Source organism: Papio anubis, chromosome 2 (assembly GCF_008728515.1).
Source record: "Papio anubis isolate 15944 chromosome 2, Panubis1.0, whole genome shotgun sequence".
In the NCBI taxonomy this organism is placed as follows: domain Eukaryota; kingdom Metazoa; phylum Chordata; class Mammalia; order Primates; family Cercopithecidae; genus Papio; species Papio anubis.
The window spans coordinates 55077656-55101664 of NC_044977.1; the positions used below are offsets into that span (position 1 = coordinate 55077656).

Sequence of the window (24009 nt, forward strand, 5' to 3'; positions counted from 1 at the left end):
TGTGTTTGAACGGTGCATACAAGGACCCCCAAGAGACCTTGGGCCTGTGAACCCTGATTCCCAAAGGGATCCAAAATGTAGCAGAGAAAAAACTAGATCAGGAGGGTCCTGGATTCCAGTCCTGGCTCTAACTTACTATGTGATTTTCCCTATCCTTGGAATGAGAGTTGAACTATTTCTTTGGCTCCTTTGATCTTTGACTCTTTGTGCTTTACAAAGAGGGAACGTGATGAGAATAGGGACTATTCGCCTACGGCTGGGCGTGGTGGCTCACGCCTGTAATCCCAACACTTTGGGAGGCCGAGGCGGGCGGATCACCTGAGGTCAGGAGCTTGAGACCAGCCTGTCCAACATGGTGAAACCCTCTCTCTACTAAAAATACAAAAAAAAAAAGAAAAAAAATTAGCTGGGTGTGGTGGCGGGCGCCTGTAATACCAGCTACTGGGGAGGCTGAGGCAGGAGAATTGCTTGAACCCGGGAAGCAGAGTTTGCAGTGAGCTGAGATGAAGCCCTTGCACTCCAGCCTGGTTGACAGAGTGAGACTCCGTCTCAAAATAATAATAATGATAATAATAATAATAATTCATCTGCACATCCAGGACCAACGAATTGTTGATCCTGTTGCCTCCTCACTATTCTTTGCCTCCTTAATGTTCTCCCTTACCACCTCATCCATCCAGTGTGAATTCCAGTCAGTGATTATAATAATCATTCGCTTGCATGCTGTCTCTTTTTTCCTTCTCTCACTTTTTTTTTTTAAGAGTTGGGGTCTCACTCTGTTACCCAGGCTGGAGTACAGTGGCACGGTCGTAGCTCACTGAAGCCTCAAATTCCTGGACTCGAGATCCTCCCACATCAGCCTCTCAAGTAGCTGAGACTACAGGTGCACATCACTACACCTGGCTAATGTTTAAATTTTTACTTTTTTAGAGACAAGGTCTGGCTATGTTACCCAGACTGGTGTTGAACTCCTGGCCTCAAGAGATCCTCCTGCCTCAGCCTCCCAAAGTGCTTCGATTACAGGTGTGAGCCACTGGCCCAGCCTTTTCTCTCACTTTCGATATATTTATTTGGCAGAACCACAGCTCTAGTTAAGCCTAACTCTGCCTAACCCATACTGTACCTGTGAAACTGAACATGGCCAGACAAAAACACAATTATGCGAACTTGTCTCTTTTCAAATGCATGACTGCAGACCTCAAGAGGGTCCTTATTGTTGCCTCGGAGTCATACTATACGTCCCAAGGCCCTTCACTCTCTGGTAGATGGTAGTTCTGGTAGATGGCAGTTTCACTCCTTCTCTCTCCTCAACCCCTAAAGCCTCCTCCCCTATCTGCATTCTCAGCCAATGACCTTGTTTCCTACTCACTGAACAAAATTGAAGCAACCAGAAGAGAATGTCCACCCACCACCACACCTACCCTGCCACCAGTATCTTCACCCACACAAGTGTGACTCCTACCGTTGCTATAAATGAACTGTCCTTGTGCCTATTTATCCCTCCACTGTGTACTATATTTCATACTGTCTTGTCTGCACAGGAACATCACTTCAGTAATGCTCACCTCTTTTTATTACATCAACTTTTCAGTTTCTACTTGGTCATTCCCATCAATGTGTAAATATAGTATAATTTTCCTTTTTTTTTTTTCCTGTAGAGATGGAGCCTCACTATGTTGCCCAGGCTGGTCCTGAACTCCCGGGCTCAAGTGATCATCTCACCTCAGCCTCCAGAATAGCTGGGATTACACTACCTACCAGCCAATGGGTATAATTTATCTCATGTTAAATTATTTTTTTTCTAGTCCTGCTGTGGCTCAAGCCTGTAATCCCAGCATTTAGAGGCCGAGACGCATGGATCACGAGGTCAGGAGATCGAGACCATTCTGGCTAACACGTGAAACCCCGCCTCTACTAAAAAAAAGACAGAAAACTAGCCGGGCGAGGTGGCGGGCGCCTGTGGGTCCCAGCTGCTCGGGAGGCTGAGGCAGGAGAATGGCATGAACCCGGGAGGCGGAGCTTGCAGTGAGCTGGAGAGGGGACTGGGAAGGCAGAGTGGGATTCCGCTTCAAAAAAAAAAAAAAAAAAAAAAAAAAAAAAAAAAATTATTTTTCTTTTTTTTGAGATGGAGTCTCTCACTCTGTCACCCAGGCTGGAGTGCAATGGTGTGATCTCGCTCACTGCAACCCTCTGGGTCCCCTGAGTTCAAGCGACCTCCTGCCCCATCCCTCCCTAGTAGCTGGGATTGCAAGGCTTCCACCACACTCCAGTATTTTTAGTAGAGACAGGGTTTCACTATAAAGCACAGGGCTGGTCTTGAACTCCTGACCTCGGGTGATCCACCTGCCTTCACCTTTAGGAGGCCTCAGCCTCCCGAAGTGCTCAGATTACAGGTGTGAGCCACCGCGCCCAGCCTCGTGTTAAAAAATTATAAACTTGGCCGGGCGTGGTGGCTCACGTCTGTAATCCCAGCACTTTGGGAGGCCGAGGTGGGTGGATCATGGGGTAAGGCGTTCAAGACCAGCGTGGCCAAGATGGCGAAACCCCATCTCTACTAAAAAACTACAAAAATTAGCCGGGCGCGGTGGCAGGCACCTATAATCCAAGCTACTCGGGAGGCTGAGGCAGGAGAATCACTTAAACCAGGGTGGCAGAGGTTTGTAGTGAGCCGAGATCACACCACTGCACTCCAGCCTGGGTGACAGAGTGAGACTCTGTCTCCAAAAAAAAAAAAAATATATATATATATATATATATACGTATTCTTGACCTCTCTTCCTGCTTCAGCCACATCTCCTTCTCTCCTCTCCTCTCCCCTCCCCTCCCCTCCACTCCTCTCATCTCCTCTCCTCTCCCTTCTCTTCTTTTTTTTTTTTTTTTTTGCGACAGAGTCTCCCTCTGTTGCCCAGGCTGGAGTGCAGTAGCATGATCTTGGCTCACTGCAACCTCTGCCTCCCTGGTTCGGGCGATTTTCCTACTTCAGCCTTCTGAGTAGCTGGGATGACAAGCATGCGCCACCACTCCCAGCTAATTTTTTTTGTTTGTTTGTTTTGTTTTGTTTTTGTTTTTGTTTTTTGAGACGGAGTCTCGCTCTGTCGCCCAGGCTGGAGTGCAGTGGCCCGATCTCAGCTCACTGCAAGCTCTGTCTCCCGGGTTCTCGCCGTTCTCCTGCCTCAGCCTCCCGAGTAGCTGGACTACAGGCGCCCACCACCTCGCCCGGCTAGTTTTTTGTATTTTTTAGTAGAGATGGGGTTTCACTGTGTTAGCCAGGATGGTCTTGATCTCCTGACCTTGTGATCGCCCATCTCGGCCTCCCAAAGTGTTGGGATTACAGGCTTGAGCCACCGCGCCCGGCCATTTTTTTGTATTTTTAGTAGAGATTTCACCATGTTGGCCAGGCTGGTCTGGAACTCTGGACCTCAAGTGAGCCACCCACCTCAGCCTCCCAAAGTGCTGGGATTACAGGTGTGAGCCACCATGCCTGGTCACACATCTTTTCTCTTCTCCCCTTTGCTGTAAAACTCCTTGACAGATGCCTTGACTCCCTCCGTCTTCCATCCTCTTCACCTCCACCTCTTCTTTAAAACTATGCTTGTAAGAGTCAACAGGGATTTTCACCTTGCTAAATGCAATGGCCAATTCCCAATCCTCATCTTACTTGAGCTGCAGCAGCATTTGACGTGGTTGGTAACTCTCTTCTTGATAACCCTTCTCTTTGCTTCGATGACATCACCCTCTCTTGGTTCTCCTCCTACTTCATTAATTGCTCCTTCTCAGTCTTCTTTTTTAGGTCCAATTTGTGGAGCCTCAGCCTTTGGTTCTCTCTCTCTCGTCTCCCTCTTTCTTTTTCGCCAGTCCTTCCTCCCCTCCTTTGGTGATCTCATCTAATAGCATTGCTTTAAAGTTAACATCTAAGGCCAGGCTCAGTGGCTCATGCCTGTAATCCTAGCACTTTGGGAGGCCAAGGCAGGAGGACTACTTGATGTCAGGAGTTCAAGACCAGCCTGAAAAACACAACGAGGCCCCCTGTCTCTACAAAAAATAATTTTATTTATTTATTTATTTATTTATTTATTTATTTATTTATTTATTTATTGTGAGACGGAGTCTCGCTCTGTCGCCCAGGCTGGAGTGCAGTGGCCAGATCTCAGCTCACTGCAAGCTCTGCCTCCCGGGTTTATGCCATTCTCTTGCCTCAGCCTCCCGAGTAGCTGGGACTACAGGCGCCCGCCACCTCGCCCGGGTAGTTTTTTGTATTTTTTAGTAGAGGTGGGGTTTTATGGTGTTAGCCAAGATGGTCTCGATCTCCTGACCTCGTGATCAGCCCGTCTCGGCCTCCCAAAGTGCTGGGATTAGAGGCTTGAGCCACTGCACCCGGCCCAAAAAATAATTTTAAAATTAGCTGGGCCTGCTGGCATCCACCTGTAGTTCCAGCTACTTGACTTCTTGGAAGGTTGAGTGGGAGTATTCCTTGAGCCAAGGAACTTGACGCTGAAGTGAGCTATCATTGCCCTCCAGCCTGGGCTACAAAGTGAGAGCCTGTCTTGAAAAAACAACAACAAAACCAACAGCCAAGACTCATTTGATACCTCCACTTGGATGTCTAACATTTTATATATTTATAAAACATAAAATTCAACATGTCAGATGGAACTCTTGATTGAATTCCTCCTCCAACTTGCTTCTCCTTCACATTTTTTGTTTTGTTTTGTTTTTTTGTCTTTTCGTCCACAGACAGAGTCTCACTCTGTTACCCAGCTTGGGGTGTCACCCAGGCTTGAGCCCAGGAGTTTAAACTTCTGGGCTCAAGTGATCTTCCCACCTCAGCCTCCTGAGTAGCTGGGACTACAGGTGTGCACCACCATGCTTGGCTCTCCTTTGTTTTTTTTTTTTTTTTTTTTTCCCTACTATCTCAGTTGGTGTCAATTCCATTTTTCCTGTTGTTCAAGCCAAAGACCTTGGTATTGTCCTCAACTCCTCTTTTCCTCTCACATTCATATTCAATCTGTCAGGAACCTGTTAGCTCCACCTTTAAAATATATCCCGAATCTGACCACTTCTCCCCTCCTTCACTGGTAGCAGCCTGGATTACTGTCAGAGTCTTCTCATTGGCTCTCTGCTTCTACCTTTGGCCACCCAAGGTTTATTCTTTTTTTTTTCATTTTTTTATTTTTAAATTTTTTTTCGAGACGGAGTCTTGCTCTGTCACCCAGGCTGGTGCAATCTCGGCTCACTGCAAGCCCTGCCTCCTGAGTTCATGCCATTTTCCTTCCTCAGCCTCCCGAGCAGCTGGGACTACAGGTACCCGCTACCACGCCTGGCTAATTTTTTGTATTTTTAGTAGAGACAGGGTTTCACCGTGTTAGCCAGGATGGTCTCTATCTCCTGACCTCATGATCCACCTGCCTCGGCCTCCCAAAGTGCTAGGATTACAGGCATGAGCCACCGCGCCTGGTCCCCAAGGTTTTTTCTTAACCCCATAGCTAGCACCATCTTTTGCAAGCAGCCATATCATGTCACTCCTCTGCTCAGAACCCTCTAGTGACTCCCGTTTCAGAGGAAAGGTGGAAGTCCGCTGCAAGGCCCTGTTAGCTCTTCAACCTCACTTCCTCCTGCCTCCCAGTCACCTGGCTCCAGTCACACTGGCCTCCTTGCTGTACTTTGTGCCAGGCTTTTGCACTGGCAGTCTCCTCTGCCTGGAACATTCTTCCTCCACATGTCTGTACCATTGACTCCCTCACCTCCCTCAGGTTGTTGCTCCACAGTTACCTGTCCATGAGGCCTGCTCAACTGCACTGTTGAATCTTGCACCTCCCACTCACCCAGCATTGCCAGTTCCCCTTATTCTGCTCTACTTTGTCTCTTTCCCCATAGCACTTAATATTGTCTAATCTAGTATGTAATTTACTTATGTCTATTTTGTACCCCCACAACCAGAGTATCAGCCCCCTGAGGACAAGAACCTTTGTTTTGTTTACCATTGCAAGCTAATCCCCTTTACCAGTGGCTGACATAGGGTATGTATACATAGTGTTTGTGGAATGAATGAAGCCCTGGTACCTAGAGCAGGGTGTGGGATATAAAACATGCTAATGCATATTTAGTGAGTGGATGTAATGGAAATTCCTGAGGATTTGATTTATTCCGGGGGAGCTTCCCTGTGGAGAGGGGCTTGGAAGTGGACCTTAAAGGTTGAATCAGATTTAGAAAAAGAGTGAGGGGGGAGAGAGAGAGAAGAGAGAAGAGAGAGAGAAAGAAGGAAAAGACATATGAGGCCTGAGAGTGACTCGGGCAGAGCACTGGAAATTGGACTTTTCTACGAGGGTGATGGGAGCCAGTGCAGGCTCCTGACCAGGGGCAACCCCAGCCTCCACTGCTATCAGTCAGTGGCATCCTTGGGACAGAGAATTTGGAAGCCCCCACCCCACTCCCACACCCCTTCCCATTCAACTTACGTGAGGGTTCTTTCTACTCGGCTGCCCTGGCCTCCGATCACCTCTCCCAGGGCCAGGAATGCTTGTCCCAGGAAATCCTATGCAGGACAAGGAGTCAGCGAGACCAGAAGCTCTTGAGTGCTGAGTCCCAGCTCAGCCCCAGTGATGCTCCTGCACAGGAGGACCAGGGCAGTTCCCAGGCGAGTGAGTGGTGCAGGAGCCACCACCCTGCCTGGGCTTTATTGGAGGGGGTGTGAAAGAAGGGGTCTGCGAGCAATCTCTGTCTCATAGTGGGTCATCAGTCCAAACTTGTTCTCCACAACACCACCCCCACCCCCAGCCTCTGCCCAGCCCCATTCAGTCTCACCTTCTGCAGTTCCCAGTAGTGGCAGCCAAGAAGGAAGAGGAACAGTGAGTAGGGGCCACAGGCAGGACACTCAGGCAGGAGGAGAGGGACCAGGAGGGTGGGTTGGGGGCCTGAAGAAGATGGGGTCTGGGTCGAGGGTTAGGAGGAGTTCCAAGAGTCGTTGAACACATCTAAGTGCATCCTTTGCGCTCTGCCAACCCTCGAGTAAACGTTTGCTCACCGGTTTGGAGATGTTGGTTTTGGAGTCCACGTTGTACCTAGGAAAAGAGTGGAACCGGTGTGGGGTGGGGCTGGGTGGGGGAGAGGGTGGAAGGGGGTCAGGCACCGAGTCTTGGTGAAAATTTTGGGTGGCGGGATGGGTGGCTGTGGACCCGAATTCATCTTTGGTCTCCTTTGGGGGAGGAGTCAGGGTGGGCCGAGGAGTAAAAGGGTCAAGCCTGGGCCGAGGCTAAGTCAGGGGCTGCTGGGGGCAGGGTTGTCTGGAAGGGGTCGGGCCTGAGGTGGAGCTGCGATAGGAGCAGAGTTGTGGGCGGGGCCAGAGCGGGGGACGGAACTGGACCGCATCTCACAGAAGGGCAGGACTCAGGCTAGAGGGGGCCATTCAGAATGGGAGGGAGGCCTGCGGGAAGAACCAGGCCGGGAGGCGAGGCGGGGGTAGGGCCAGCCAGAATTCCGGGCGGATCCAGGTCGGGGGCGGGCCAAGCCAGAATTCCAGGCGGGGCCTCACACATCGAAGCGCAGATTTTGCTTTTCCTCAAAGAAATAGTCGAGGACGAATTTGCGCACGAAGTCTGGGTTCAGCGTGTTATCGATCACCTCGGTCCGTCCGAACTGGGTAGGGGGATGGAGGGTCAGCGTGGGACGTGCAGACGCCCAGGGGATTCCCGGGCGACGCCCTGGGCCGGGAGGGGGCTCTGGGACTCACCTCCCGCCACTCCTGGCTGGCCCGGCTCTGCGTGTAAAGCACCACCACTGCAGGTGGGGGCGGGGAGGGAAGGACGTGAGGTCGGCTTGCACCCCTGGCCCCGACTCCACCCGCCCCTGAGTCGCGCCCAGACCCCAAGTTCCCCCTCCCGGTCCTGGAGCCGCCTACTGGGGTCGGACTTGGAGAAGGTATCAAGGTCTAGCAGGTTCCTAGAGAAAAGCAACAGACAGACAGAGTAGATCATCCTGGAGCCCGCCCGCTTCGAGTCAGCTCTGAGCCAGGCACTGAGGGGAGGTATGGGGCCTCCCTCTGTCCCCCATGACTACCCCCAGCTGGGGTCCGCGCTGTCAGCACTCTGGACAGCACCGGAAATCGCTGTCCAGGAACCGTGGCTCTGCGGACTGGACGCGAACGCACCCACACTGTCTCCAAGGGCCCAGGAAAGAGGGCTCGCCCCAGAACTTTGTCCTCTTGGGTCCGAGCTCCTACCGGATACCTGCGACCCACCCCCTGAACCCGCAGGCTGAGCCCTTTTTTCAGGGTGGGGCTGCCCAAGAAGACCCCCCCCCCCCCACCTTCTCGATCCCACCAGCAACTCCCCTGTCATCAGTTGTGATTTTCCAGCCATATTCGCCTCTCCCCTGGGGGTCTAGCCCCTGCCTGGGCTGAGCCCCGTGTCTGGCTGGGGCTGGGGCAGTGCCAGTGCCTAAGCCCTCCCCAGCACGGCTCGCTCACCGGCAGGACACGGTAATTTCAATCTTGGTGGCCGGGACGCTGCGCTCGGAGGCTCCGCCGAGAGACATGGCTGGTCGGGCGACCCGAGCCGCAGGAGGCTGCGAGACCAGGGCTGCTGGGGCTAGGGGCGACGGCAGCGGCGGGGCCGGCCCATGTGCCGCGGTGGCGGCGGCGGCGGCGGCGGCTGCACTCCCTCCAGCCCTGCGTGCGCTCCCGCCGCTCGTGCCCTGACAGTGGCCGCCGGCGGCAGCGGCTCCAGATGGCAGTACAGCCCCGCCCGGCCCTGCGGGCGGCCCCCGCCCCATTGGAGCAGCCTGGAGCCAGCGGGGAACCTCACCCCGACCCCCAACTCCAATCCACACCTTGGTAGAGTCCACTCTGCCAACTCTCTGGGGTGGAAACCCAAGCCCCCTAGAGTTGTCCATGATGCTGAAGCATTTGGGGCACCTGGTGGGCGTTGGAATTGTTGCCTCTTACTGAGCCATGCCCTTAGTGTTTCTGCCCTTTCCCATTCCCAGCCTGCCTAGGTCTCTGAATAGGAAAAGTACGTCTCTTATTAGCTGTGTGACCTTGGACAAGTTACTCAACATCTCTGTGGCTTGACCATGAAAGACCGTTAGAAAGGCCCTTAACAGCAGCTACTTTAGGTGCTGTAAAATTTTACTGAGATAACCCAAGGAAAGCACTTAGCACACAGCAAGTGCTCAACATTCACTGGTACTTATGATTTGTCCTCTGGGTATTCACACTGATGACAGTAAATGGTGGCTGTTAAGCACCGTGCAAAGCTGTCTGCCCATGCCTTTAAACCCTCACAACTTTCATGGCATTACAGATGCGGACACACTCTCATGACGCAATCTACTGTAGGCCACACTGTAGAAGAGAGTGGTGGTCAGCCAGGCTCTCCCCCACCACATGCACACCAATTGCTATCTCCAAAGCTTCAGAAGCCAGTCCCTCCTCCATAGGCAGGCCTCAAGGTAAGGGCTGTAGGTCACTTGTACCAGGACCATGCTGCCTACAGAACGTTAAAGATGAAGATCCTGGTCGGGTGTGGTGGCTCATGCCTGTAATCCCAGCACTTTAGGAGGCCGAGGCAGGCAGATCACTTGAGCTCAGGAGTTTGAGACTGGCCTGGCCAACATGGTGAAACCCCATCTCTACTAAAAATACAAAAATTAGCTGGGGACGGTGGCATGTTCACGCAGCTACTCGGGAGGCTGAGGCAGGAGGAGCGCTTGAACCCAGGAGGCAGGGGTTGCAGTGAGCCAAGATTGTGCCACTGCACTCCAGCTTGGACAACAGTGAGACTCCATCTCAAAAAAAAAAAAAAAAAAAAAAAAGATCCTCCAGCTCCTAATTCCCAGGCAACTTCCTTAGCAACCCAAAGGCTAAAACTCAGGCAGCCCTGGGAATGTGCAGAGCTAATCAGGCTCCCTAGGTGACTAGGACCTGCTTAGGCCCGAGAACCACTACTCTCAACAGTCTTAAGTATTGTCCCCACTGCAGGACTACCATGGCCCATGAGTGGAGAGGTACACCTGTCGCCAGTTCTCTTCCTGTTTCACCTGTCCTCCACTTAAACACCCCTTGTCCAGCAAAAAGGACAATGATAACCTTCCTAATAGCTCCACAAAGACAATAACCAAATGAGGACACGAGTGGCTGTTTAAAAAGACTTTGATTTTATTTTGTGATCTGTGTCAAACTGCCTCATTCTCAGTGCAGGTGATCCCTCCTCCCCAGGAAACAAGAATTGAGAGGTAGGGTCTTTGTGAAGTCATGGCTTCCACAAGGCCCCAGGGAAACCCCACACAGTTCTGAGAGTTGATGGGAATCCCAGCAAAGACGGGGTGGGTGGGAGACAGTGACAAGAAGGGGTGGTGGTCACCAGTCAAGAGGCTGGGGATTGGAAAACCCTGTCTTTGGCCTTGCTCAGCTTTGGGGCTGCCATGTACATGATGGAGATGGGGGAGTGAAATTTCCCCTGACCTGGAAGTACCCCTTTGGCCAGGCATGGCTTTGATTCTGCTAAGGGCTCAGCTGAGAGAGGAGCAGGAAACTGTCATGGGCTGGCTTCTTCACAAGGCATTGCTGCTGATGCCCCGGAGTCCGACACCACGGGCAAACTGCTCCAGCAGGCCCCCGATGGCACCAGAGGGACTGGGGGCTACTGCCCGAAGCCCCACCGTGCTGCTGTACGCAGCCAAGAAGGCTGAGCGCACCTCCTGCAGCCGAGTCTCTCGATCACTCAGGGCTGCAAGCCTATGGGGAGGGAAAGAGAAACAACAAAGACATTACCCTGGGACAGGACCCAGCATCCTCCCTCCACACCACCTGTCCTTGTGCTTCTGACTGGACAAATCCAGTGTCTGTCTTATGGCCATGCTATCCTTGTGGTTCAGGCCCCAGATATCTGGCCCTGTTTTCCCTTAAACCATTTCTCAAAGCCCTCAGGCTACTGTTCCCACCTAGAACAGGAGCTTTTACTGGGACACTAACCTTTTTTTTTTTTTTCTTGAGACAAGGTCTCACTCTATTGCCTAAGCTGGAGTGCAGTGGCACAATCAGGGCTCACTATAGCCTCAACCTCCCGGGCTCAAGCCATCCTCCCGCCTCAGCCCCTCAAGTAGCTGGGACTACAGGCACATGTCACCATGATGGGGTTTTACCACGTTGCCCAGGCTGGTCTCAAACTTCTGGATTCAACTGATCTGCCTGCCTTGGCCTCCCACAGTGCTGGGATTACAGGCGTGAGCAACTGTGCCTGGCCTGACCTGACCTGTTGTGAAAATAACTTTCTTTGCGATCACTTGGAAGGAGGGTAGCTAAGCAGGAGGGAATTTGCCCCAGCAGCTCTCTGCTTCCACTCCTTGGGAAGGGCAAGCTGAGGCATGAAGTTTTATACCTAACAGTAAGGAGGCCCCTGAAATCTGGCAGCAGGCCACAGCTGTTGAAAGGCCTCAGCCTTGGCCGGGTGTGGTGGCTTACGCCTGTAATTGCAGCACTTTGGGAGGCCGAGGCAGGTCGAGTTCGAGACCAGCCTGGCCAACATGGCAAAACTATCTCTACTAAAAATACAAAAATTAACCAGGCATGGTGGCATGTGCCTGTAATCCCAGCTATTTGGGAGGCTGAAGGCAGGAGAATTGCTTGATCCCCGGAGGCAGAGGTTACAGTGAGCCAGATTGCACCACTGCACTCCAGCCTGGGCAACAGAGTAAGACTGTGTCTTAAAAAAAAAAAAAAAGGCCGGGCGCGGTGGCTCAAGCCTGTAATCCCAGCACTTTGGGAGGCCGAGATGGGCGGATCACGAGGTCAGGAGATCGAGATCATCCTGGCTAACACGGTGAAACCCCGTCTCTACTAGAAAAAAAAAATACAAAAAACTAGCCGGGCGATGTGGCGGGCGCCTGTAGTCCCAGCTACTCGGGAGGCTGAGGCAGGAGAATGGCGTAAACCCAGGAGGCGGAGCTTGCAGTGAGCCCAGATCGCGCCACTGCACTCCAGCCTGGGCGACAGAGCGAGACTCTGTCCAAAGAAAGACTGTGTAAAAAAAAGTAAAGAAAAAGGCCTCAGCCTTGAGGCGCAGACATGACGCATCTTAGGAGGAAGCTATTGCCCTGGAAGAACCCACTGTCTGCTGGGTTGAGGGCAGGGTTCCCCACTGGAAACCTCTAGGGCTTTAGCTACACTTTCCGTCACTGTGGTTCCCAGGTAAACAGCTGAAAGGGTGCTTGCTTTTCCAGAAAGATCTGTGTTCTGATTCTATCCCCCATTCCTCTCTTGGCCTCTGTAGGCTCTGATCACAGATGAAAGCCCCTCTTCTTTCCTTACCTTGAAATTACAAGTCAAGAAGGGAAACAAGTGCACACAACTCAGGCTTATCAAAGTGTGACTCCACATGAGGCTGTGTGACATCCCCAAGGGTCTTTAATAGAAGAAGCCCGTGGACTCGACTCAAAGGTCAAGTACTCACATGGTGTTCCCCCGATGGGTCCCTGGAGGGCCCTCTCTAGGGGTCACAGACCTACATGAGAAGAGCCCTCACCTAAATACTAAGTATTTACACCTAAATACTAAGACCAGCCATGCCTACTAATCTTGCTCCAAATCCGCCCCCAAGAAACCAATGCCTGGACAGTCCCTCCCTGGAAATCTGTCAGAGGCAGCTGAAGTGAACCCAATCCCAAAGCCTCAATGACTTGTACCCAGGGCTTGTGGGAGCAGAGGGGTGTCTGAGAATAAATGACAGTCCTGAGGTAAGTAAGTGCGGAGATAGACAGGACTCAAGGGAAAGCAGATCTGTGGGAGTGAAACGTGAGAGATGGAAGCAGTAGGCTCTGGGCAAAGAAAAGTCAAATTGCTCCTGCAGCAGCACTAAGAACATGGAGCTGAGACCGGATTCCTGCACTACCATGAACAATCTTGAAGTCTCTCCTGGTAACTGGGGGAGAAGCATGGCCCAAGATCTTTTTACTTTCTAATTTCACACAGGCCAAAGGCCATGCATGCTTGCCTTAGCTTCTCCTTACAGCATACGAAGGAGAAACAGACCTTCGTTTACACTCACAGGGAACATCCAAAGATCCATACATGAGCATTCTCACTGCCCTGCCCCCTCCCCCCAGCCCCCGCCACGGCTGGGCTGCCCATTTCTGAGAGATGGAAGGGACAGAGACCACAACCTCCTGAGAGACGAGAAAACAAGAGAGGCTATGTGATCCATTTAAGGACACATACCAGGCAAGGGAGGTACTACAGTGCCACTCCTTCTTGAGATGAGCTAACAGGTTCAGAAAAGGCAAGGCTGACACTCGAAGATACAGCTGGAGAATAGAGCAGCTAGGATTTGGACTTAAGTTTCTCTGATACCAAAGCCCAAGTGCTGCACCCACATGCTACACAGCTTCACAGGAATCAACTCTGACCGCATCCCACAATCTTGGAGGCCTTGAGATCATACAGAATCCAGCCCTCCTCTGAGAACCTCCCAGAACTAAAGGGTTGGCTAGGAGCCTGGAGTGCTGCCTGGGGCCTAAATTTAGTAGGTTCTAGGGTGGGTGCTCTGGGGCTGGAGTTGCCAGTTTCAGTGGCTGACCCCAGGTAAGTGAGGGGTGCTATCAAGCAGGGATATCTGTGCTTCCGTCAGAGACGGCTTTTGGGCAAACGGGGCTGGAGTAGGAAGTCTCTACAGAAAGGTGCAATTTTTTTTTTTTTTTTTTTTGAGAGGTTCGCTCTTGTTGCCCAGGCTGGAGTGCAATGGCATGATCTTGGCTCACCACAACCTCCGCTTCCTGGGTTCAAGCGATTCTCCTGCCTCAGCCTCTCGAGTAGCTGGGATTACAGGAATGCACCACCTCGCCCAGCTAATTTTTTATTTTTAGTAGAGACGGGGTTTCTCCATGTTGGTCAGGTTGGTCTCGAACTCCTGACCTTAGGTGATCTGCCCGCCTCGGCCTCCCAAAGTGCTGGGATTACAGGCATAAGCCACCACACCCGGCCTGCAATTCTTTTATTTTTAACCTTCAAAAATCGAAGAGATCTTGTTTCTGGCCTAGGGGCTGGCCGCAGAGGAGGCTGTGCCAGGCACAGTGACCTCAGAAGCTCTTTGGTGACTTCACAGCTGCAGGGCCAGGACCTGTGCCATCCTGGAATTTCAAGGTCTGACTGGCTCCTGACTGCCCTCAGCTAGGATCTAGGGCCCCCTTTCCCTTCCCAACTCCGCAAGGCACCTTGCCTCCAACCCACCAACATGGGTGGGGATAAGCTGGATTGCGGTGCTGGTGGTGAGGCCCCAGCATGTGCCATTCATCCAGCCCATGGTATGGAGGTGAAGGGAAGGCTTGCTGAGGGGCCCTCAGGCACCACAGCTGAGGAGCAGGTCTTGCTCCCCCGGCCACCGGAGGCTTTCTCCTGCCTGACATCCATGAAGCGGCAGAACAGGCCAGGGGCAGGTGGTTTCCCCAGAGGCAGCTGCTCCAGTCAGGTGGACACATTGTAGGGGCTGGAAACTCAGGGTTTTGTAGGTGTGGGATCTAGAATCCCCATCCAATTCTTATTCCTGCCCAGAGGCAAAAACAGAAGACAAGGCGGGTAGAGACGGCAAGTCACCCTAGATTCTGCTCAGGAGCACAGCTTTGGGCTAACCCAGCACCACTCTGGCTCTGGCCTCCACCATACACCTACCTTCACTATCCTACTGTTCTGCCTTCAAACGATTCTCATGTCAGGCAAAGGCTTATACAGAAATAGAATCTTCTATAGTTACAGTCCAGCAGCTTTCCCTCTGGGTGCACCTGAGACACCAGTGGATGGTTTTTAGAGGCTGCAGAGTGAACACACAAACCAGTGCACTTCCTGACCAGCCACAGGCCTCCTTCATACCTCAGGTTCAGCAGCTGAGAGGGGAGGGGCAGGAGGCCAGGCCAGCTCCCAAGCGCCAGCCTCTGCCTCATTCCTATCCAGCACTCCTGACTGCTCACCAGCTTTTCACATGGGCAGGGGAGTATCCTGCCTTCTCAAGCAAGACACTTACAGACAACTGTTAGGGAGCTCATCCGGGAAGCTGAAAGGGAGAGAGGAGTCTGTGTGCAGGACAGCCCGCTCCTGAATACTGCCACAGCCCGTTACCATCTGCCAGCTGCCATAGTCTGTGGAGAGAGAGGATCCGGGCAGGGGATGGTCCACTGATCTGGGGCAGAGAGGAGAGAGAGGGGAGAGGATGCAGTCAGTCATATGCCTGACACAGGCTCTGGAGGGGACTGGGGGGCTAGCACGGCCCTGGCTGCTAGGTTCTGTTGTCAATCACCGTCTCCAAAAGTCTAAAAAAAAAAGGCTGGACAAGTAGTGACCGACAAAAAAGAACAGATCACCAGGTAAGCTCAGCTGTGAGGACAGTACTTTGTGCAGACTTACTGTGGAAGCAAAAAAACGAGAACAAAGCATGGCAGTAAGAGTGAATCAGAGCCACAGCCTGGGGCCAGGGTGTGCCTGTGCTGGGAGCAAACATGGCAAGGACAATCTCAACAGCACCAAATGAAGGGAGCAAGGCTAGCACCCAAATGAAGGTGTACCAGCAGCCGGGTCACCCATGCTTCCTGGCATGCAGATTTGCAGGGTGGGCAACACAGAACCCAGGAGTCCCATCAGAAGAGACAGAACAGGCCTCTTGGGGATTGTGGAGGGTATGACCTAGACTGAAGAGTGATGGAATGGGAGTCCTGAAGTCCCCCCTTTCTCTGCAGTGCCTTCCAAGTGCCATAGTTTGTATTCAGAAGCATCAGCCCAGCCCAACAGACTCAGTGGCTATGCCCAGAGGGAAGGGATGAATCAGGCAGGCAGCCTGACAGCTTCATCAGGCCTTCTTCAGATGGAGGTTTGGGGGGTGGGAGGAAGAAAGTTGTGCTGGGAATCTACTGCTTCCGCCTCCTCCCCACTCAGCCAACCCCTCTCTTCTGTCCTGGGCAGTAGTCCAGCCAGTGCGGGTGAGGGAGGAGATAGGGAGACATCAAACAAGGCCCTTCCACCTGCTACCCCAGGTCCCAGTCCCCAGAGGGACATCGTCTGTGATGCTTGACCCTTTATTCTTTCATCCAAAAACAGCAGGAGGTGTTCAAGTAGGGACCCAGAAACAGGAATGAAGAGCGGGGATTGGGAGTGGAGAAAAACATTCACTGGCCTTGGCTCCCCCAGCTGGCTGGTGTCAAGGGCTCCTAGTCTGAGATGACAGCCCAACTGGTCACTGGGCCAGTCTTATCCCCAAGCAGCTGCCACTGGAGTGCAGCTGGCCAGGCACTGCAACTCTGGCAATCCTTAACCATCTCCATCTGTAAGACAGGTGAAGATACTTGCCTGATGTATCACAGCTAGGGAGTGTGAGAAGAGGTTTTTGTTTTTCCAGTCTTGTCGCCCAGGCTGGAGTGCAATGGCGTGATCTAGGCTCACTGCAACCTCTGCCTCCTGGGTTCAAGCAATTCTCCTGCCTCAGCCTCCCAACTGTAACCTCAAGTATCTGGGAATACAGACGCCCACCACCATGCCCAGCTAATTTTTTTGTGTGTATTTTTAGTAGAGATGGGGTTTCACCATGTTGGCCAGGCTGGTCTTGAACTCCTGATCTCTGGTGATCTGCCCACCTCGGCCTCCCAAAGTGCTGGGATTACAGGCATGAGCCACTGCACCCAGCTGAGAAGAGATTTTTAAAACCAAGAATGACTGCACATTTGTCCTGAAACAGAACCACCTTGGGACCAGGAAAAACAGATGGTTTTCTATGTTAAGGCTGCCATAAATCGGAACCCCCTACAACATACAGACTTACCACATTCATCATTCCTGCTAAACTCTAGAAGGTGCGTGATGGCAGCATTAGGGATGAGAACAGGACATGGTCTGTCACCTGACAGAAGCCCCTAGGGCCCGACAGAGCAGGGCTTCCTTGTTTCTAGATGGAGAAACTTGGGCTCAGGCAGTCTGTAAATCAAAGAGACAGCTCCCCAGGAGCAGCCTGCCCTGTGCCTCCTCCAGGTCACACTAGGCCTTCAGCCGGCACAACCCTGAGGCGCATCCTGGCTCCACAAATCTCATCTATTGTTCAAGCTGCAGGGTAGAATCTTTTCCAGTATTAGTAGCTTGTGGGAAAACAACAGCTAAAAACCAGAATGTTGAGGGAATGGAAGGGATGCTGACTAGGACGAGGCACAGCTGGGGCCAGGAGCATGGGGAAGTTTCTCAGGCCCCAAAACCACTCCCCCAGAGCCAAAGAGTAACATTGGCAAGGGAAACATGGCCAATGGGAGGGAGTTACTTACTGACTGGCTCCCCTCTAGGATTCCAGGTCCCCTGAGCTAGTCACTTCCCTTTACTTCCCCCATGTCCCAGCAGGTAACACCGGCCAAGAACTGCATTTGGAGCAGCTGTTGGATGGATTAGGCAGCACAGACAGCAGCAGTGTGTGTGATCCCAGGGGACAGAAGCATCTCTCAGCAGGCAGCCATCTTCTGCAGACTCTGGGATTTTTCAAGAGTGAGCACACTGGCTACAAAGGAGTTTTCCTACACGAGGCCTTTGTCAAAGGAAGGGCTACAAAGTGACCATTCAGCTCCTGGGGTTGAGGGCAAAGGGCCATGCTAAGCAGGAAAGTGTCCACAAATACCACCATGGATTAGCTGGCTGCAGGGTACATCTACAGTGGGTCATGTCACCGGGAGTAAGGACCTGTGCCCATATACTGAGAAGAGAGGAAAAGCCTTCCAGTCAGTCTAAGAACACAGGTAACTTAACCAGCTTCAACAAGAGCCCAAACCCTTTTGCCCTGAGCAGCAAACAGAGGGGTCCAATCTCCACCCCCTCTGCTCTCCCACTACACAACTGGAGAGAACATGGGACCAAGCAACCCTCAAACTGGATGGTGGTGGAGCTGACAACGCTTCAGAGGTCACCTGTCCACATCCCAGCGGCTCAGACCTCTGCCTAGGAGGGTGGGAGCTCAGCAACATTTCACTTCCTTAGTGGGATGCAGCTCAGGGCCCTCTTCATAGCACCCAGAGCTGTAGTTGCTATGGGCTCCCACCTCCCCAGATGCCCTACTGACAGCCAACTCAGAGCAGGTGTCTTTTAGCTAGTCCTTTCTGGAAGCGGGTACAAGAATACTCACACAAACCGAGCTGGCTCAACCCAGGCAAGAACACACAGGTCGGGATGTGGGCCTGGCCTTTTATGCAGCTGCCTAGTGTCATGACAGGGCCTACAGGCTCTCAGACAAATGACTGATAAGGCCAAATCCTTAACCACAGCTACTGTTTGCTGGGCATTGGTAAAAAGGTATCTACTATGAGTATTTACTCCATCCATCCCAATCCATCCCAATCCAGTCCAATCCATCTATCTGTCTAGCCATCCATCCAATCTATCTATCTAATCTATCTTTTGTATTGGCAGGGTCTCACTATGGTGCTCAGCTTAGTCTTGAATTCCTGGGTTCAAACGATAATCTGACCTTGGCCTCCCAAAGTGCTGGATTACAGGCATGAGCCATCAAGTCCAACCCATTATTTCATTTTAACCCAAACTAACGGGGGCCTGAATCATTTTTCCCCCTTTAAAAACAGGATAAAATAACTGAGCTCAGAAGGGATGTGATTTTTCCAAGTCAGACAGCTAGGACTGCAAAGCTACGACCGAAACCCAGGTCTGACCAAAGCCCTTGCAATAATACACTCATCTTTCTTCCTGATAAGGGGTGGGCACCTCAGAAATCGGTTCATGGACCACCACATAACCTCCAATGGGAGTAAAGCACACAGCTTCTACCTACAACTGAAAAAAAGAGGCTCTCATGTGACCCCTGGATGTGAGAAAGGAAGCAGCATGTCATCCTGGGAGCTGCTGTCAACCATTTTGCCACCATTAGGGAAGCTGGCCAGAGAACAAAGCTAACATGCAGAAGGAGGCAATGGGAACAAACTACAGGGAAATAGAGCTGGAACCTTGATCAGGCTGCACTGGAAGACTGATTTTCCACTAGGCTTTTCTATATACAGTTGTTCCTTGTTATTCCTTTTTATCACAGGGGATTGGTTCTAGGATCACCACCCACTTACCACCCCACCAATACCAAAGTCCTTGGATGCTCAAATCCCTTACATAAAATGTAGTAGCACAGCTGATCCTTGAACAACACACATGAACTGCATGGGTCCACTCACATGCAGACTATCTCCTGCCTCTGCTGCCCTACACAGCAAGACAACCCCTCCCTCCACTTTCTCCTCAGCCTCCTCAGCAAGAAGACCCTTATGATCCACTTCTACTGAACACACAGGAAATACAGTTTCTCTTCCTTATGATTTTCTTAACATTTTATTTTCCTCTAGCTTACCTAAGAATACAGTATATAATAGAGATAACACACAAAATATGTGTTAACTGACTTTATGTTATTGGTAAGGCTTCTAGTCAACAGCAGGCTATCTGTAGTTTTTGAGGAGTCAGAGTTATATACAGATTTCAACTGAATGGGGTGAGGGACAGCCCTAATCCCTGCATTGTTCAAGGTCACTTGTATTTGCATATAACCTATGCATATCCTCCCATATGCTTTAAATCATCTCTAGATTATCTGATACAATGTCAATACTCTGTACGCGGTTGTTATACTGCATGTTCATTGTATTACTTTCTATTGTTTATGTTATCTTGAATGTTTTCAATCTGGTTGGCTGATCATGGATGTGGAACCTGCAGATATGGAGGGCCGACTGTAAATGTGTTTCCTTTACTGTTTCAGTCAGTGAGATGTGTTTTCTGTTACTTGCATTTGAAAACATCTGACAAGGCTGATACAGAAGGTTTGAAGGTGTACAGCTAGGAAGGACCTTGGAATTACCTAAGCCTCTGATTACACAGATAAGAAAATGGAAACCGAAAGTCATCAAGTGATATGTCATGAAGTCACACACAGTTAGTACTTGAACTAAGATATAGGATCCTGGGTTCTGAGGGGACCTGGCTGTCACCTAATCTAAACTTACCCTGCTCCCACCCACAAGCAGACAGCCTAGGACAGAGCTAGTTGCTCAAGAGTAGTTAGCAGGTGGTGGGGGTTGGGGGAAGAGTAGCTAACCGGGCAGCAGAGGTTGGTCCCTGTGTTGCTACTCAGCTATTCAACCAGGCTGCTGGGCATCCCCCAGCAAACTTCATCTGCTCTTCAGGTAGCCTGACTTCAAGCTGGGCTCAGTGGTGGCACCATCCCTCCTTGGGCATGGATAATGCTGTGCTAGCAACCCCCCTACTCCTAAAGGATGTGTGACTCCAGAGCAGAGGCCAAGGCCATGCAAGGTAGAGCGACCTGCTAACCAGAGGTGGGGGAGGCATGTGAGCTCAGAGCATTGGTCCTGGCCCGTCTCAGCCCTCAACCCTGTCACTGATGGAGAGATTTAACAATGGTCCAGAAATGCAGCTTAATCAGAAGCTGCTGCAGCAACAGCTAACAATGATTAAAAACCACCAGGCTTGCCAATAAGGGGTATGGGCTGGGGGTTAGTAAGAATTGGCACCCCACAGAACTTTCTTCCCAACCTGATTCATACCTACTACTTAACTTTGAACAAAGCTTCACAGATTCATTCCATGGGGGAATCCTGCTTTAAAAGAGAGATGCCTGTAGAATTTGGAGCATATAAAAACCCAAAGAATTCACATTAGAAGAATTTTGGTTGTCACAGACAGCTTCACTAAAAGGTTTCTTTCCATACAGCTTCTCCTAACACATTAAAGACCTGGCTATTGTTACCTAAGAGGCAGGGAAGCTAATCCCTTAGGCACTTTAAGAGACTAAATTAATTTTAATGGTAATGGAAATATATAATTAGAAGGCTCCAAATCTGAATAATCTAGACTTTCAAAACCTCTGACCAATAGGCATCCAAGTCAGAAGCAGCCTGGCTCCAGACAGGCCTCCCCCAAACAGACCAGCAGAAGGATCAAACACCTCACAGTCGCCCACCCCACGCCTTTCAAAGCCTTGCAACCATCTTGGTCCAGCTATCCCAAGTTTGGCCAAGTCCCAGTGTGCAGGGCTCTGAGGTCAGGAGGACAACCTTTATCCTCCTCAGCCTCCCAAGAGAGGGCCTTGGTGGCCATCCTGACTGGCCACAAGAGCCTGAGCCACGTCCTGCAAGCAGAAAGTCACCTGTGAGACTGAGGGACACTATCACAAGATTGCAAAGTGCTATTTTTTGGCAGGCAGGAGATGGCGAGCTAGGGTGTGGTAATGGGTGACGGGGTGCTGCCTCAACTTGGGAGCTCACTGCAGTCTGGGCAGTTAAGACTGAGGCAGGACCCAGAGGACAAGAGGAACCTTCTGGTTTCCTCCCTAGTAGTTCAGCAATGCTGCACAGGCAGAAAAGGACGCAGGGACCATGACCTAAAGCCACAGCCTGGAACAGTGAGGGTCACACAGTGCCACTGCAGCCCCAGAGTGGCCCTGAAGACAGCTGGGTGCAGACAAGGGTGATGCGGCAGCAGGCATGCACACAGAGGATGGGACGGGGCACCAGCACATGGGCTTGTCTGTCTGGCCCCGTCTCTGCCCCACCACTTCCAAGACACCTCCTATGGGGCCAGACAGCGTGTGGCCGTGGTTTCACAGACTCAGCTCCAGCACTCAGGCAGTGTTCTGAGCTGAAGAGCTCACTCAGGAGTGAGCACACAGGGCCCCTGTGGGCAGTGCAGTCTGGAACACCCACTCCCGCTTATCTGCTCTGCCTACGTGCAGAGGATGTTCTTCCCCATATTCCTTCATTGCCTGTTTTTGCCCAGAGGGAAAAATCATAGAGGGGTGATGGGAGGAGGGTTCCAGAAGTTTCAGAATGTTTTTCTTCTTAACAGACCTATTACTACCAAGGACGAAACTGAGTCTGAAAATCACATGGATGTGATGTGGCAGAGCTTGACTTGAATCTGGGATGGACTCCAAAGCTCATGCCCATTCTTCTAAATGCCCCTTTCTCCCTGGAATTCACTAAGGGCCTGAAGTCCCACACTGCTTTATTCGCTCCAGAAAGGCGAGACATTCTCAAAGCTTTAGAAAACAAAGCAATTTACAGGATTCTTTCGACGGGAGTATGAAGTGGAAAAAGTGGTAGGAAATGCTTTTCCGAAGTGCCAGACCAGTCCTCAGTCCTAGCCTCTGGCCCGTGCTCAGCTCTAAACTCACCCAGAAAGCACCATTCCTGCAGCACCCTTCAGCCACAGCCCTGGCACGGCCATCCTGGCTGAGCTGCTCCCTTTCCAGGTGTGCAGTCACCACCGTTTGTCCCAGCCACACACATGTAGCTCAGCTCCCTAACATCTGTTCTCACTGCTCCACCAATTCAGACTTGAGATGTGAGAGCCAGAAGGGACTCAGAATCTAGATCCATCTCTTCAATCACAATGGGAGGTGCGCCTAGGGAGCTGGGATCTGCCAAAGGTAACAAGTGGAGGCAGTCCCTATTCCCCACCATCACATCACAGCCACAGCACTTCTGGGTTCCCCTGTATTCTGCTAGGGTTCGAGGAAGGAGTCTCAAACCACTCTACAAATCAGCCCTTGCTTTATTACCAAACACTAACCCATCCTCCAAATACTGGGCCTGCAAGCTTAGAAACCCCATCTTGAGACCCTAGCTCAGGTGCTGGGCCCCCGACCCTCCAGTCTTATTAAGGGGGAAAGCTAGCCACTTCCAACAGCAAGGGCTTTGGAGCTCCTCACCTGGGTTTGGGGACCTCCAGGGGACTGCTACCCATCCTGAAAAAGTTATCAGAATGGTTTGAGGATGAGGAGCTGGAAGACCTGGCTTCCACCAGCCCCTGGTGGGAAGGCAAGCGGTCCTCTGAGGGTTGTGGCCGGTTCCAGAGGACACTCTGTGGAGAGGATGAGTGGCTCTTCCTCCTGCAGTGGAAGGAGCAGGGCTGTGAGCCAGGGGCCACTGCAGGCAAAGCCCTCTGCCCACCCTCACTGAATTTCAGGCCCAGGCTTTACTTCCACTGGGAAAACGTCACATAGGAGTGGGCAAACATTAGCACTCTCTCCAGCTCAGGGCCATGGGTAGCAGGGCTGGGTCTTTATGGAGGGTCTATGGCATCCAAATCACACCAGCCTACTGGCCTCGAAGTATGTGCTAGAAAATGATTCCTCACTGTTCAGTCACTGCCCACCTCCATATGTTATGCAAAATCTTTTTTTTTCCTTCTTTTTTTCCCCCTAAGAGACAGGGTCTTATTATGCTGCCCAGACTGATCTCGAACTCCTGGGCTCAAGTGATCCTCCTGCCTTGGCCTCCCAAAGTGCTGGGATTATAAATATGAGCCACCACTCAGGACTGTGCTATACAACATCTTGAGCCATATGTCTATGGTGAAAGTCATCAGGGTCTCAATTTCATGAAATTCTCAAAGGAGCTGACCTTCAAACAAGTTCCCAATTCCCTATCATCTTATACCCACCTTTTTGGTTTTCTTTTTCCAAAATGGCCCCCTATCTCCCCAACAAATGATACAATGGAGCTCCTCTAATACCAGCCTCCCAGCACCCCCCTGCCCTACCCTGCCCAGCCGCTTCTCTGTCCCACAGGGAGCCCTAGCCCTTTATGCTCCTGGGCCACCACAGGCAGTGCCCTTCACCAACCAGATGGCTGGCTTCCGAGGCCCAGTAGAGACAGCAGGAGCACGGAGCTATCTTCTCAGCTCTTCTGTTGGGGGCCCCCTTTGTTCTCGGGGCTCCAGCCTGACTCCCTGGTGCTGATGGCCCTGGGCCACAGCTGTGAGTGACCTTGGTCCCAGTCTGGCCCCTTACCAAGCTGCCTGAGTTGGCGCTCCTGCTGGGACCAACTCCACGGCCTCATAGGTGAAGCTCCCAGTGGCTCCTGGGGAATTCTCCATGACCAGGGAGAAGTCGCTGCCAAGGCTGGTGGTGCTGCCACGGTCCTTTCGTCCTAAAAGTAGCCAGTGCCATCAGTCAGCATGTTACCTTCTCCCACTACTGGTCCCTCACCTTTTCT

At 51.7% G+C, this 24009-nt stretch overlaps 2 protein-coding genes across 8 annotated transcripts in view; both read right to left on the reverse strand.

Annotated features, from left to right (window-relative positions):
- The window catches only part of CPNE9 (copine family member 9), a 28134-nt gene extending 18533 nt beyond the window's left edge, over positions 1-9601 (reverse strand). The window contains exons 1-7 of one of the 3 annotated variants that reach the window (XM_031663167.1): positions 8462-9600; positions 7895-7935; positions 7727-7773; positions 7529-7632; positions 7022-7058; positions 6802-6804; positions 6456-6532 (exon numbers count right to left, since the gene is read on the reverse strand). In XM_031663167.1, the coding sequence (XP_031519027.1) occupies positions 6456-6532; positions 6802-6804; positions 7022-7058; positions 7529-7632; positions 7727-7773; positions 7895-7935; positions 8462-8886 (734 nt within the window). In that variant the 5' untranslated portion in view covers positions 8887-9600. Of the gene's footprint in view, positions 1-6455; positions 6533-6801; positions 6805-7021; positions 7059-7528; positions 7633-7726; positions 7774-7894; positions 7936-8461 lie in introns of all 3 variants that reach the window. The other 2 variants (XM_031663169.1, XM_031663168.1) reach the window with 2 other exon arrangements.
- Positions 9602-10126: 525 nt separating this feature from the next.
- MTMR14 (myotubularin related protein 14) overlaps positions 10127-24009 on the reverse strand; it is a 53811-nt gene continuing 39928 nt past the window's right edge. For 2 of the 5 annotated variants that reach the window (XM_009200275.1, XM_009200274.1), the window contains 4 exons: positions 23805-23943; positions 22722-22901; positions 15003-15158; positions 10127-10729 (listed from right to left, as the gene is read on the reverse strand). In XM_009200275.1, coding sequence (XP_009198539.1) covers positions 10546-10729; positions 15003-15158; positions 22722-22901; positions 23805-23943 — 659 coding nt within the window. In that variant the 3' untranslated portion in view covers positions 10127-10545. Of the gene's footprint in view, positions 10730-15002; positions 15159-16145; positions 16294-22721; positions 22902-23804; positions 23944-24009 lie in introns of those variants that run through there. The other 3 variants (XM_003894136.2, XM_009200276.4, XM_003894137.2) reach the window with 3 other exon arrangements.